General features: G+C 55.2%; 1 protein-coding gene across 1 annotated transcript in view; it reads left to right on the forward strand.

Moving 5' to 3' along the window:
• The first annotated feature begins 3082 nt into the window (after nucleotides 1-3082).
• Nucleotides 3083-12909, forward strand: part of Rtn4rl1 (reticulon 4 receptor like 1) — a 72225-nt gene continuing 62398 nt past the window's right edge. The window contains exon 1 of the mRNA XM_059271200.1: nucleotides 3083-3573. Within this exon, the coding sequence (XP_059127183.1) occupies nucleotides 3561-3573 (13 nt within the window). The 5' untranslated portion in view covers nucleotides 3083-3560. The remainder of the gene's footprint in view (nucleotides 3574-12909) is intronic.

Raw genomic sequence — 12909 nt, forward strand, 5'->3', positions numbered from 1 at the left:
CCAGCCCAGCTCCCAAGCCGAAAGCTTGGTGTGGATTGCTGTGAGCCCACCGTGTGGAGGGTTGACGTCGGAGAAGTTGGCACTCAAAAGAGCCTGGAAACTGAAAAGGCTTTCTTGGAAGGATGGGGCAGCCTGAGGCCTCCAATTCCCTAAACCTTCTGGGTCCTGGCAAGCCTTTGCCCTGCCTAGACTCTTTCAGGCAATAGCCTTTTTTCTGATCGGTGGACAGCACTCCTGGGACCCCGAAGAGAAGGCAGAGCAGTCAGTGAGACAGCCTTGACCTTTGGAAGAACAAAGCACCCGCAGAGCTGACCCTCAGCAGTCTGCACCACAGAGCAGTGGTCACCAGGACTCTGAACTCACACCCCCCCCATCCTCCTCTTTCTGCAGTGGTACCAGGAGCACAGCTGTCCCTTTAAGACAGCTCTGTGGCCTAAGGCTCCCCTGGAGGCCCTCCCTGCTTGGAAACCCCTAATTAAGGTGCAGAGAGATGTAAAAACAAGCAGCCAGGGACAGGCCTTGCCTGGGAGGCTGCTAGAGGAGACAGAGCTAGGCAGGCTGGGAGTGAGCAACCAAGGGACAGGGTGGAAAGGGTCAGTGCCCCTCAGTCTCTGCCACTCTGAGGACAGGGATGACTTGGCTCAGGATGTGTTCATCACGGTACACAGTCTTTCTTCACCTTGATAAGAGTCCAGCCTGGGCTTCCCATGTCTCCCAGCTTCTCTGGACATCCCCAACCCCTCCGAGTGCAGGGTCTGAGCTCCAGAAGCCCACTCTGCCCCCTTGGCATACCAAAACCTAGTCTCCCTGTGGACAGCTTCCTCTCTGGCTTTAGCTTTAATTTCCATGGTGGAAAGATGGTCACCAATGGTGTGGTGGCTTCTCCCAACAGCCGCCTCATCCCCTAGGGCCTTACCTGGTCAGAGGTATGCCCATCTCCTAACACTGCTGTATAGCATCCCATCTCTAATGAGCAGCTCTGCCCCCATTATGAAGCCAGGTGTTACAGAGGAACACCGCAGCTCCAAACAATCATGAGTGTGTCCCTAAGACCTTGCCGTGCAGGACCATGGTAAGCTGCCATTCAGCTTGGATATTTCCATCTGTCCATGAGGGTCTCCCTTCCTGGGTTACTCAGAAGTCTGAGTAATTACTGCCTGATGAGAAGGCAGACTCAGTGTAACCCCCTCCCCCATTACACCACAGCACCCACCTACAGCCACCCCCATCCCCTGGCTGGACTCCAAGTCAGCATTCAGCCCTCCCGAATCCCAAAATAACAGCTTCTCACACTCATGCCGCCGCCCAACTTTACCCAGCATACTGGAGTTTGTGGGGCAAGGGGGTCCTGGGGAGGCGGCATGGGAAGGTGGGAAAGGGAGTCGCACACCCTCACTGGCGCCCACACTTTGTCACTGATTACTGGGTGCTCTTGAGCTAGCTGTTTAACCTGTCTGGGCCTTAGCTTTCTGGATTGCCTCCACAGCTCTCAGTGTCCTAGAGTTTAGTCTGGCAGGACTCAGGTGGTGCAGGGTCGGAGAGTCCTACAGCCAGCAGGGACTATTACTTTGTGTTCCCAACCCTAGAAGGACCAAGCTGAGGAATGTTCTAAATAAGGTTCCTTCGGATCTTCAAACATTTGTGCATTCTGTTCCTCCTGGCGTTCCATCCCCCCTGGGTGCCCTTCCCTCTCAACCTGTTGAACCCAGACCTCAGGGGCACCTCTTCTGATTCTTCCTCCTACCTGATGCTGCTTGCTAGTCAGCCCCTTCCTGCTGCACCTTGTAACTTTTGTTGTGTTTGAACCTAGCTTGTGGGTCTTTCTTCTCTCTTATCAAATGCTTTTGATTGTCCTGAGGCCTGTGTCCTGAGCTTAAGCCTTAGGGCACTGAGTGCCTGAATGATAATGGCCTTGCTTTTGATCTTCCTATCAGAGGACTTCTACTAGATCTACTAGATCTCTGTTTTGACGGCTGCTGTCAAATTGGCTCCATCCCCACCGGGAACCCCACCCCAGGTCAGCTCCTGAGCAACACCCCCCCCCCCCCCGCTTGTTTTTCTTCCAGGCACTACCATCTCATCTGGACTTTTCTCATTGGTCCTATTAGAATGTAGACTTCAGGAAGACAAAGACCTTCTCTTTTTCACTAGCAGAATTTCCACATAGTGTAACACATGTATGTGTTCAATGAGTGACCTGGCCCAGTCTTTTTTTCCTTTTTCAGAGTCCTTCTTATCTCCGGCCAGTAGGGGGTGCCGGCCTCCACCTAGGATCTCTGCTGGCTTGAACCTTCTCGGCACTTGGCCCAGAGGGCCCTACAGGACCCGCTTTCCAGGAGGTACCTCCTCCCCGTTTGGAGAATCCTCGCACGGGCGGGGTCTGTGTAGAACCAGTGGGGACCAGGGGCCCTCCAGCCGGAGACAGTCCACCTGAGCTCGCATTAGTTCCTTATAGGGTTTTCAACTGGACCTCCTCGAATGCTAGCTGTCCCGCACATCTCCCGCAAAAGAACAGTGTCTTGGGACTCGGGATGGGGAAACCGCTATTTCTCCAGAGCTGTTCTGGGCAGGCAGGAAAGAACCGTCGAGCCCTGCGGGAGGAAGGGGCACCGGTCAGGGAGGAGACGGGACAAGGGTGTTGGACTTGTGATCAGGACTCCGGGCGGGTACACGCTTCCAGCCGCTTCTCTCCATGACCTCCAGCCGCGAAGGGCGAGCTGGCGGGGGCTGGGCTGCGGGTGCGTGCTCGGAGAAGCCTGCGGGGCCGGGGAGGGCGGTTCTAGTGGCCCGACGACCGGCCAAGGACTAGGGCAGGTACTTGGACGGACGCGGGCCGAGGATCGTCCCCGGGGGCAGGTGCAGCGAAAACACCTTGGGAGGCGGCGCCGCACGGCTGAGCGCTGCTGCCCTGGGAATAGGACGGCGCTCCGCACCGCGAGCTGAGAGCACTTTCATAAATTTTGTATGGGAGGCGCTCCGTGAGCGGGGGCGGGGAGCAGAGCGGGAGGGAGGGAGCTGAAGAGCGAGGGAGGGAGGGAGGGAGGGAGGAGGAAGAGAGGTGGGGGAAGCCGGGGGGAGGAAGGGAGGCGCCCCGCTCGGCAGATCGCTTGGTCCTGCAAACGCGCGCCGGGCGCTTTCCCCGGAGCTGGGCTGTGCGTGCGAGCGCCCTTTTGCAGCAGCCACTGCCCGAGGGGGCGGGGAAGAGGGGACATCGGCCGGCCGGCCAGGGGGCGGCGTCCCCCCTCAAAACCGCCTGCAAAGTGTTTGGGGCGGCACAATCAGGCCGCCTGCTCGGCGGAGCAAGCCACTCGCCCCGGGCTGAGCGAGCGCACCGGGTTGGTTGGTAGAGCCGCGGTTGCTAGCGGGTGCCGGTGCCCTGGGCGCCGGGCTTGGGCTCACCATGCCCCTGCGGGACCGGGTCGCCGGGCACAAGCGGATTCCCGGCTTGCCCCCGCCTCGACGCGCTCGGATTAGCTGCAGCTGGCGCCCAGGGATTTGAATTTGGACCCCAGGAGGGAGCGCGCCTAGGCCGACCTCGGAGTGGCGGCCCCGCGGCCAACATGCTTCGCAAAGGTGAGTGGGAACCGTAGGAGCAAGTTGGAGTTGAATGGAACCGGGCAGAGCCTCAAGTCCCCGAAACCGTCGAGCTCCAGGGAAATGGGTCTCGGAAGCAGCCCCCTGCTAGCTGGCTGGCTTTTGTCACAGACACCCGCCGTGCGCCTGCTGCTGAAGCTGAGATCCCGTTGGTGGCCTGTTGCGAAACACGGGGTTTGTTCATGGATCGAGTGGCCAGGCGCCAGGGGTCTGTCTCGAGGGCTCAGAGACCAGAGTAGAAGCCTTTGGTAAAAAGGGAGCTGGTCTCCGGGGACCTTTGCTTTGTTGCCATTATAAAGTTTTGCACTTGCATGCTCCATCCCCTGCGCGGGCACCCGCCTCTGCTTCTGCTGCTTCGGCGCCGGGTACCACCCGCACTCGGGTGCAGCCAGCGGTCAGTCAGCGCGCGACCCCGGCGCTCACCGAAGGTCCTAACTGGGCATCTTCCTAGCATCCTAGCCTTATCCCCAGGGACAAGCCCTGAGCACTCAGAGACCGAGGATGGGGAGTGGCGAGCGCCAGAAGTCCGGTTCCTCAAACTTTCCTAATGCCTAGATCAGAGGGACGCGACAGCGAAGGCCGTGCTGGCAGTGTGCGCGGCCGGAGCCAGGCTCAACTTGACGGGCGCTGGCTCGGCGACCACCTCGCCCAGACTCCCCGGCAGCAGGAGCGCAGCAAAGTTGGCGCGGGTGCCGGGGAAGTCCTGCCGCGCCCCCACGTGGTTGCCGTTCTGGGTGCTGTCCCTCCGGCCCAGAAAGGGCAGGTGACCACACGTGAGCCCGCGGACCCGTCACCCTCGCTTCCCCGCCCCTGCATGTCTCTTTGCTCCGAGGTCCCAGTGGGCTGGCTGTGGCGCCCCTCTGGGACCCCCTTGTCCCTAGCCTGGGCCCGGCGGCTGCTGAGCCGCGGTGTCTGCTGCTGGCTGCTCCCGCCCTGCGGGAGCTAGCTGAGGCGGGAGCTCAGGTAGCGGAGGGGCCTGATCCCGGCGCTCCGCGCTCCAGCCTTAATCCGCCCCTGTTTCCATGGCAACAGACCGAGGTGTCGTAAGCACAGGATTCTGACCTCACAGCAGGATGGGGAAGGAGAAAACGGGCAGGGGGAGGTGGTAGAGGTGGGGGAAGCGAAGCCCCATGATGGGCGGACAGAAGCAGATACCCGATGATATCTGAGAGCCAGATAAGCAGGTCAGACAGGTGGGTGAAGAAGCCACGCCTTCCGTATGAGCAGGAAAGGCTGAGTGGTGGTCCAGCCTCAGGTAACCGTGGAGGCTTGGTTGCCCCACCGTGTAAGAACAGTCACAAACTTGTGTATGACTTGTGCCCTCCACGTGGGTCGGTACAGTGCGGAGAGCCTTTCGCTGTGGTGTGGGGCAAGTCTCTGCAGTAGTTAGAGGAGACGCTTTGCTGTTGACACCCCAGTTCCTTTCTCTGCAGAAAGACATGGAAAGTCATTTCAGCCACTCAGCAGTGCTGGAGTGTTGACCAGTGTGTCTGCACAGGAAGGTGATTTTAGAGAGCTGAAGACAGCGGAGCCTGAAAGGCCCAGGCATAGAGCATGCAGACTTGCTCTAGTGGGGAAGGCTTCCCAGGCAATTTTTAAAAGGCTGCCATGTCTGGGCTGCAGGTCTGTGATGGAGATAATGAGGAAGAACTGACATCTCATTTCCCTTTGGGTCTTTTGTCTTTTGGCAGTTTACAGTTAAGAATGAGCCACAAAGCAGCCCACACACTTTATTTATATGGTTTAGGTGCCCGGGGAGGCTCCAGCAACCTCCAGGAGCTCTCTGGTATCCTTGCTAGCCAGAAGCCCAGCTCTAGGTAAGCCCCAGTGCATTCTGGGGGATGCTCCCTGGGAGAAGGTTCCTTTCCCTGCTCAAGAGGTGGCCACTGGAGGTTTAGTAGTCATGTGTGCTTGCCACTTGGGCTGTTTGTCCCTTCCTGCACAGAAAAGGTTGGCTAGAGAGATTCCATCAATTGAAGTTCACACCTGGGTTGATTTGAGGGAAACAGAGCAGAGAAGCCCTTGCCAAGGCTGAGTGGGGCGTGGGTGGCCTGGAGCCTGCTCCTGGGACACTCTGTGAGCAATTGACTTCTGTTTGGTCCTTTTCTGAGCAACTTTCTCGTTGGACCGTTGATCCGATACCATGGCTTTGTCTCTTCTGTACATGTAGAGGATGCTCAGATGCGTTGTGTGGATTGTAGGTGTGTGCCGAAAGGCAAAATATGCCTCGGGCGAATGCCAAGGGAGGTGGCCATTGAAGTTTCCGTTTGTGGAATTGTTCCCAACGGCTCCAAACAGCAAGGTTTACAGGTTGATTTGAGAAGGTGGTTGCCTAGCTGGTGTAGAATCCTACATAGGGTCCTGGACCTGGGTGAGTTTAATAGTTTATGATTTGGAAGAGGGTTTGAAGGAAGGAAAAAGTACTCTTCCTAGAGGGGGAAAGAATAGGTCCTAGACCATAAGCGTCATCTCTCTGATTTCTAATTGTCCTAGTAAAGCTATTTCTGTCAGGCCTTTTTTTGGGGGGGTTGGGGGAGATATCTTTATCTCTTAATAAACGGACTCCACTGGCCACCACTGTGTGAACCAGAAGCACCCCAGTGAAATCCAGCTGCTGACAGGGCTGGTATCTGAAGGCTTCGGCAGCTGCTCTGCCCGTGTTTCCAGCTCATAGTCTACCCTGAGAGAACCAGGGATATAAAAAGCAAGCCTCTGGTCAAGAGAGATGAGAGCCACCGTCAGGGCAAGCAAGGCCCCCGAGCCGAGCCATGCAGCCCTCTCCAGGAAGGAAGGTCGGCCTGCTGGGGGTTTTGCTGTTCCAGAGTTGCAAGCATAAGGTCAGGGTCTATGGTTTTCATTTTTAGAGCTATAAAAACCGAATGCAAATCAAGAGCCCCTGGGCTAATAACAGAGCCCTTTCCTTAAAGTTTTTGCCTTGTTAAGCAAGGAAATAGAGTGCCAAACAGGCTTTGTTAAGTGGCAGTCTAATTAATAATTTAAAATCGTGTAGCTGTCTTTCATTAGAATTTATCTGTACATCAACCACAAAATCAGTCAAACACACTCGTTTATAAGTTAATGCCATCCCTAAATAATTCAGCAAGTTCTAGATTAAGGCCTGCAACCCAGTAAGGCATGTTTGTTCTCCTGGTGTCCATATCTAGATGGGCTGGCTGGCCAGGTATCTGAGTGGGTTTCTCCTCCGTGGGAATAAGGGAAGCAGAGGAGAAAACAGTGTGGTGCTGTGTGGATTCCACAGAGTCCCCTTAGCGATGTGAGGGTCTCCTCAAGGCCAGTGTGGACGGCTCCATCCTTCTGAGAACAGGAGGACCCAGAATTGTGGCAGCATGGGTCTTCTTCGCCCCAATGGAAAGAAGAGAGAAAATGTTCATGGACGGCAAAGGCACTCTTTTCTGCTGTGGGAAAAGATGTGGAGGGGAAATATGAGATCTTTTCTAGAAAGAGCTGAGATATTTTACTTTTTTAGTCCAAATTCAGCCACGGAAGTGGAACTTCAATGTCTTCAACCTCTTTCTATCCCAATCCGGGGATTCAGCCTGGTGGAACTAACTTCACCCAAGTGCTTCATTTTATCAACCCCCTGGAACTGTGTGCCTCTCCTTACAGCTCCTGGTCCTTACTCCAGAAGAGAACAGCTAAGAGAAGTTTTAGGGACACCCAGGCAGAGAGGAAAGGCAGAGGAGGTTGCTAAGTAAAGTCGGTGAGACATGGTCTCTTCTGCAGCCAGAAGTAACGTGCTGGGTTTCTGTTTGCTTAGTGGTGGTGTTTTAAGACAGGGTCTCACTGTGTAGCCCTAGCTGTTCTGGAACTCACTATGTATGCCAGGATGGCCTTGAACTCAGAGATCTACTTACCTCTGCCTCCCAGAGTCCTGGGTTAAAGGCAAGTGCTGCCATGCCCAACAAGAAGTGAGGTAAGGACAGTGGTGAGCTTGGACAAGGTACACAGTTTGATCCAGTTCTTGACAGCTTGGGGTCAATTCTTTGGTACAGAATCTTTAGGTCTGTTTTCTATAGGGAAATTGTCTAGGACCCAAATTCCCGGCATGAATATTGTTCCTTCACTATAGGAATGAGCCCCAGATCTCCTGGGCTCTGTTCCACGTTCTAGCCTCTATCCCTGCAGAGGGTTCAACACTGCTATGGAGACCAGATAGAGAACCACAGCAAATGTGCATACATAGAGCCAGGAGAGGTTCTTGGCTAAGTCTGTCAAGACGAAGTCTCATTAGGGAAAGGCAGGGAAGGGTAGGTGTCTGCCCTCTTAACCTGAGCAGAGTTGGCAACAGTTGGGGCCCAAATAAGGGGAGCTTGTGGAGTGAATCCACCTCTAAGCTCTAGACACATCTTTGGGGTGGGGTCTGAGAAAGGACAGAGCAGTTGATGCTGAGGAGCTGAGAAGCGGGGAGCAGGCATCATGAAGGATGTCAAGAACGGGTCTGTTTGGTACCATCTGCAGTGAAGTAGTGGTTAAGGTTAAAGCAGAGAGGAGATGACAGGGAGGGAACAGATGGCCAAGGAAGCAAAATAGCTGGCGAAACGGGAACAGAGCCTCCAGGGACAGCAGAAGGCAGGACCTCGGCACCGAGTGCCGGAAGCAGCCCTTTCCTCGGAGCGTGGTGGCCAGGCCACCCTGGGCAGAAGTGAGTCAGGGAGCTAGCTGGGTATGGGGGCTCGTGGATATAATCAGGTACCCAGGAGGCTGAGGCAGGAGGATTGAGAGTTAAAGGTCTCAATGGACTACATAGGAAAACACATACGTGTATCACACACACACATACACACACACACACACACACACACACACACACACACACACACACGGCTGGGGTTATGGCTCAGTGGTGGAGCATTTATTTAGTACTATGCACGAGACTTTGGGTCTATCACCAGTGGTATGGGAGGGAAAAGTGAAACAGGAAGGAATGACTGGCTTGGCTCTCACAGAGCAAGGCAAAGCCACCTTGGATCTTCAGAGCTTGAAGGAGAAGGCTAGGAAGGGATTCGGATGCCACCAGGACATGCACAGCAGGGCATGGATTATTCTTCCTAGCTCACTTGGCTGCCCTGGGGCTGTTCATATCTACGTAACACTCACTGTGGGCCAAGCTGAGTGCCCAACACCGAGCCGTCTCCACAGATACCAGCGAGATCCAGCTGTGCTTATTCTCACTTTCAAGATGGGGAGACTGGGGATGGAGAGATGATTCCGTGGTTAAGGGAGAGGACTGCTTTTGCAAAGGACTCGAGTTCAGTTCCCAGCACCCACATCAGATGGCTCACAACCACCTGTAACTCCAGCTTCGGGGAATCTGACACCTTCTGGCCTCTCTAGGTACCTGGACTCGCATACACATAACCCACACAGAGACGCATAATTAAGATAAGAATAAAAAGGAGAAACTGAGGCGTAGGCAGATTCGTGTAGTCCTTGGGCCTGTGTCCTCCCAGCTAGCCTCCTGATGCATCTGACTGTAGTCCAAGGCTCTGTGAAGAGGCCCACACTCTTCTCACCCTCTCAACCCCTAAGCTCCACCGTCTCATGTGCCCGTCTGTCTTGATTTCTATGACATTTGCTTTGTGGGGTGCTAATGAGTCATTTGTGTCCTGGTGGTTTCCCCGGGGAAAACTCCGTGGCTGGGACCCAGAGTCCTGAACCTCTGTCTCCTGTACCCCCTTGAGTCTAGGTGGACCTTTCCTGGTCCTGCTCTGGCTTATGCTAGCAGACACAGGACAGTTAGCCAGGAGCTCTCCCGTCTGCTTCATATTCCCGAGAAAGGCCCAAGACCACTGCTTATGTGGGCTGGTTGTACACTCTCAGCCCTCTCCCATGCCTGCTCTCCCTGGCACCCCTTCCAGGCTAACAGCACTGGCCAACACAGCCACACCCACACGGGTAGGTGGATGGTCTCTGGAGCAACATGCTGGCCGGGCGGTTGCAGGCTGATTGAGACAGATGTCTCCACCTGTGCTGGCTTTTCTCTTTGTATGATCCAGCCATAGCCTACCAGCCAGGATGGCACCTGCCGGCCTCAGAGGCTGTTCTGTGCCCTTCCAGACACAGCAAATAACCACACGAAGCAAGCAAGGCAGAGTCTAGCTGAGTCTTGGGGTGTGGAAGAGTGAAATCCCGCTTCAGACGGGAGGCTCCCCTCCGTTCAGTTGAGGAGGCATCTGATCTAACTGATACAATGGGTGCTTCTGGGTCTGTGGTCAATGGGTGCTGCCTGGTCAGTCAGCGAAGTTTGGAGACAAAACTGCAAACAGCCCCTGCTATCTAATTTACAGGAGTCACTCTGGGGGTTCTGTGCTGGCACAGCAAGAGGGTTGGCACAATTTGGTGTGTGTGTGTGTGTGTGTGTGTGTGTGTGTGTGTGTGTGTGTGCCCGCGTGCACAGAAACACACCTGGCGAGCATGCAGCAGGCTCTCAGAGTATGCAAGTCAGAAGTCCACTGTTGCAAAGCAGCACCCCCCACCCAAGTGCACTGGCACAGATGTGAGCACCCACGCTCCCATCCACTAACGTGGCTTGATGCCACGGCAGGATGGTGAGCCACTCGTTTGGGGGCCCCAGGAGTGGGTGGGCCAGTGTGGTTGTGTGCCACATGTTGGGGACAAAGCTTGGTGAGTGGGTGTGTGGCTCGCCCTATAAGGGGGTGGGTGGGCACGACTCATCACACGTCTGCCAGGGGACAGGCCACTACAGCCCCCAGAGACGGAGCCTCTTGGCAGCTTACTGGCTTCTTTCCAGAGGGTGCTAGCATCATGGTGACAATTTGATTAGTCTACAGGAAACAGAGCGAAAGTCTTCCCTGAGTCAGGGGAAGAGCCGGGCTCCCAACTCCCCACCCATGGAGGTGGGATGAGAGTTGCTATTGCCTCCAAATGATCAGGGCTCTCTCCGGGCCCATGACCAGCTGATTGCGAAGGAGGCCTTTACATAGGCTTATGTAGAGAGATTCATGAGGCCCTAGGGGAAAAATTGGCATTCTTCTTACAATGATTTATTTATAGGGCGATTGGATGATGGGATGTGGAGGCCAAGGTGCCTCCATTAGCGAGAAGCACACAAGGCAGGAAGCCTTGCTCTGCGTTTGACATTTAGTGGGACGACTCCTACCAGGGAGCTGCTTTTTCTGTTAGAAGGTTTTGCCTTTAATGTTCTATTCATGGACTTGTCTGGGCAGGCTCAGGGAAAGAAGGAGCATGTGGTGAGATGGGCCGGGGACTGGCCAGTCTCAGGGGACACAGAGCCTGGGGAGGTCACTCAGTGGCCAGTGTGGGGACAGCCTGGGCTCTCGTTGGCATGTGCTGCCTGTGACCCGCTGCGCTGCGTGTGTACTTTCCTGTCCGTCCGTCCGTCCCCCACGCCCCACCCCCCCACCCTGCTCCAGCTGATTGCAGCCCTCTTGCAACCCTGGCTTTGGCCTTGGTGACACCCCTTTCTTTCTGGGAACTGTGGAATTGTGGGAACCTCAGTTGGAGTCCTGGAACTGGGTGAAGGTCCATCTCTGTGACTGACTCACTAGGACCCTGGGCACATCTCTTCCTCTTTGAGCCTCAGTTTACCCACTTCTAATATGGCTAGATGGATAGCCTTCAGCAGTAGAACAGTATTCTTTAATGTTTCCCGTGTCAGAGCCAGGAATATACAACGTAAGGGTGGAGCCCTGGCCAGGGCTAAGGGAGGAGCTTCCTCCTTCCTCCGGCCTGCCTGCTTCTCCAGCTTAGAGACTTATGAATTCCATAGGATCCATCCTAGCAAGCTTTTGCACACTGGAAGGCCACTGGTGTGCTAACAGGGAGAATATTTCTTCTCCCCGGATCATAGGGCTTGAGAACAGGCTCTGCAGTGAGGGGCTTCTTTCCTCTCTTCACTTTGCACCCTATGACCACTTGGCTCTGGCTCTCCCATCCTGGTGTCCTACGAGAGGTCATCTGCGCTAGCAGCATCCTTGTCTGTCACCCCCCACCCCCACCCCGTGGCCCCTCTACTCTGTTGACTGTCCTGTCTCCCGACTTCCATAATGACCACTTCCCCGGTCTCCCCCAGTTGCCTTCTCAGCTTCATCTTCGCCATCTTCCGCTGAGGTGCTTCCCTGGGCAGTGCCTGGGAAGTGTCTCTCTCCCTACCCTCTGCTCTGGAGGACTTTCCAACCACCCCATCTGCAATGGCTACTTGCTGATCCCAGAGAATCTGCTGCTTCTGATGCCCGCCACAGTCCACTCAGGGGACTCTCAGATATCCTCACTTGTTGCCTCTCTGGTCCCTCAAAGTCTAACATCCCTGGTGTTCTTCTTGTTCCTGTCCTTGTCTCTGCAAGCTGCTCTTTCCTCCATCTTGGCGTCTAGAACCATCTTTTCCCCACGCACTATAATCCTAGAACCGGAAGTCCCAGATGATGAGCTTCCCCTTCCTCCTCCCCAGAGCCGTCATGGAGTGGAGTCCTGGAGTCCTTTTACCCCCCCCCCCTCCTCCTCCTCCTTTGCTGCTGTCCTAGACTCCACCCCAACCCAGCTGCCTCTTCTGCCTCCTCCACCGCCTTCACCCAGAGTAGGCTTTTCACTGTGGCAAGCCTCCACAGTGCTATGTGTTCTTGTCTCTCTAGTTTATTCTTTTCATCAACACATCAGGATTGTATATATTTGTGGGGACCATGTGATGCTCTGTCACTCACCAGCTTAAAAACCTTCTCTCCTGCAGGAGATGGCCCAGACTCCCTAGCCTGGCTGTCAAGGCCTCCCCCTCCCCCTCCCCCTCCCCCTCCCCCTCCTCCTCCCCACTCTTGGGCTGCTTCTCCCCACTCCCTATTTTGAACTCTAAGCTCCAGGATCTGCTCAACAACTTTCCAATCTCCTGAATCATATTTCTCCCTCATCTCTAAGGATTTGCACAAATAAATCTGCCTAGAATACTCTTGTTTGTTTGTTTGTTTTGGTTTTCCCAGACAGGGTTTCTCTGTTAACAGCCTTGGCCATCCTGGAACTCGCTTTGTAGACCAGGCTGGCTTCAAACTCAGAGATACGCCTGCCTCTGCCTCCGGAGTGCTGGGATTAAAGGCTGCGCCACCACCGCCCAGCCCCTAGAGCACCCTTGATTGCTTTCCTCCACACTCCTGGTCTTCAGATGGCCGCTGACACCAGGCCAGCTTCCTGGGAATGTATCCCTGGCCCAGGGAGGGGTCTTCTATCTCCCTGTGCTGGTGTTTTCCCTACTTTACAGCAATGACTTTTCTGTCCCTGATGGCCGGTTGGGTTCCGTGAGAATACTGGCCACCACCTTCCCCATCGTCC

This window comes from Peromyscus eremicus, chromosome 8a, assembly GCF_949786415.1.
Source record: "Peromyscus eremicus chromosome 8a, PerEre_H2_v1, whole genome shotgun sequence".
Lineage (NCBI taxonomy): Eukaryota > Metazoa > Chordata > Mammalia > Rodentia > Cricetidae > Peromyscus > Peromyscus eremicus.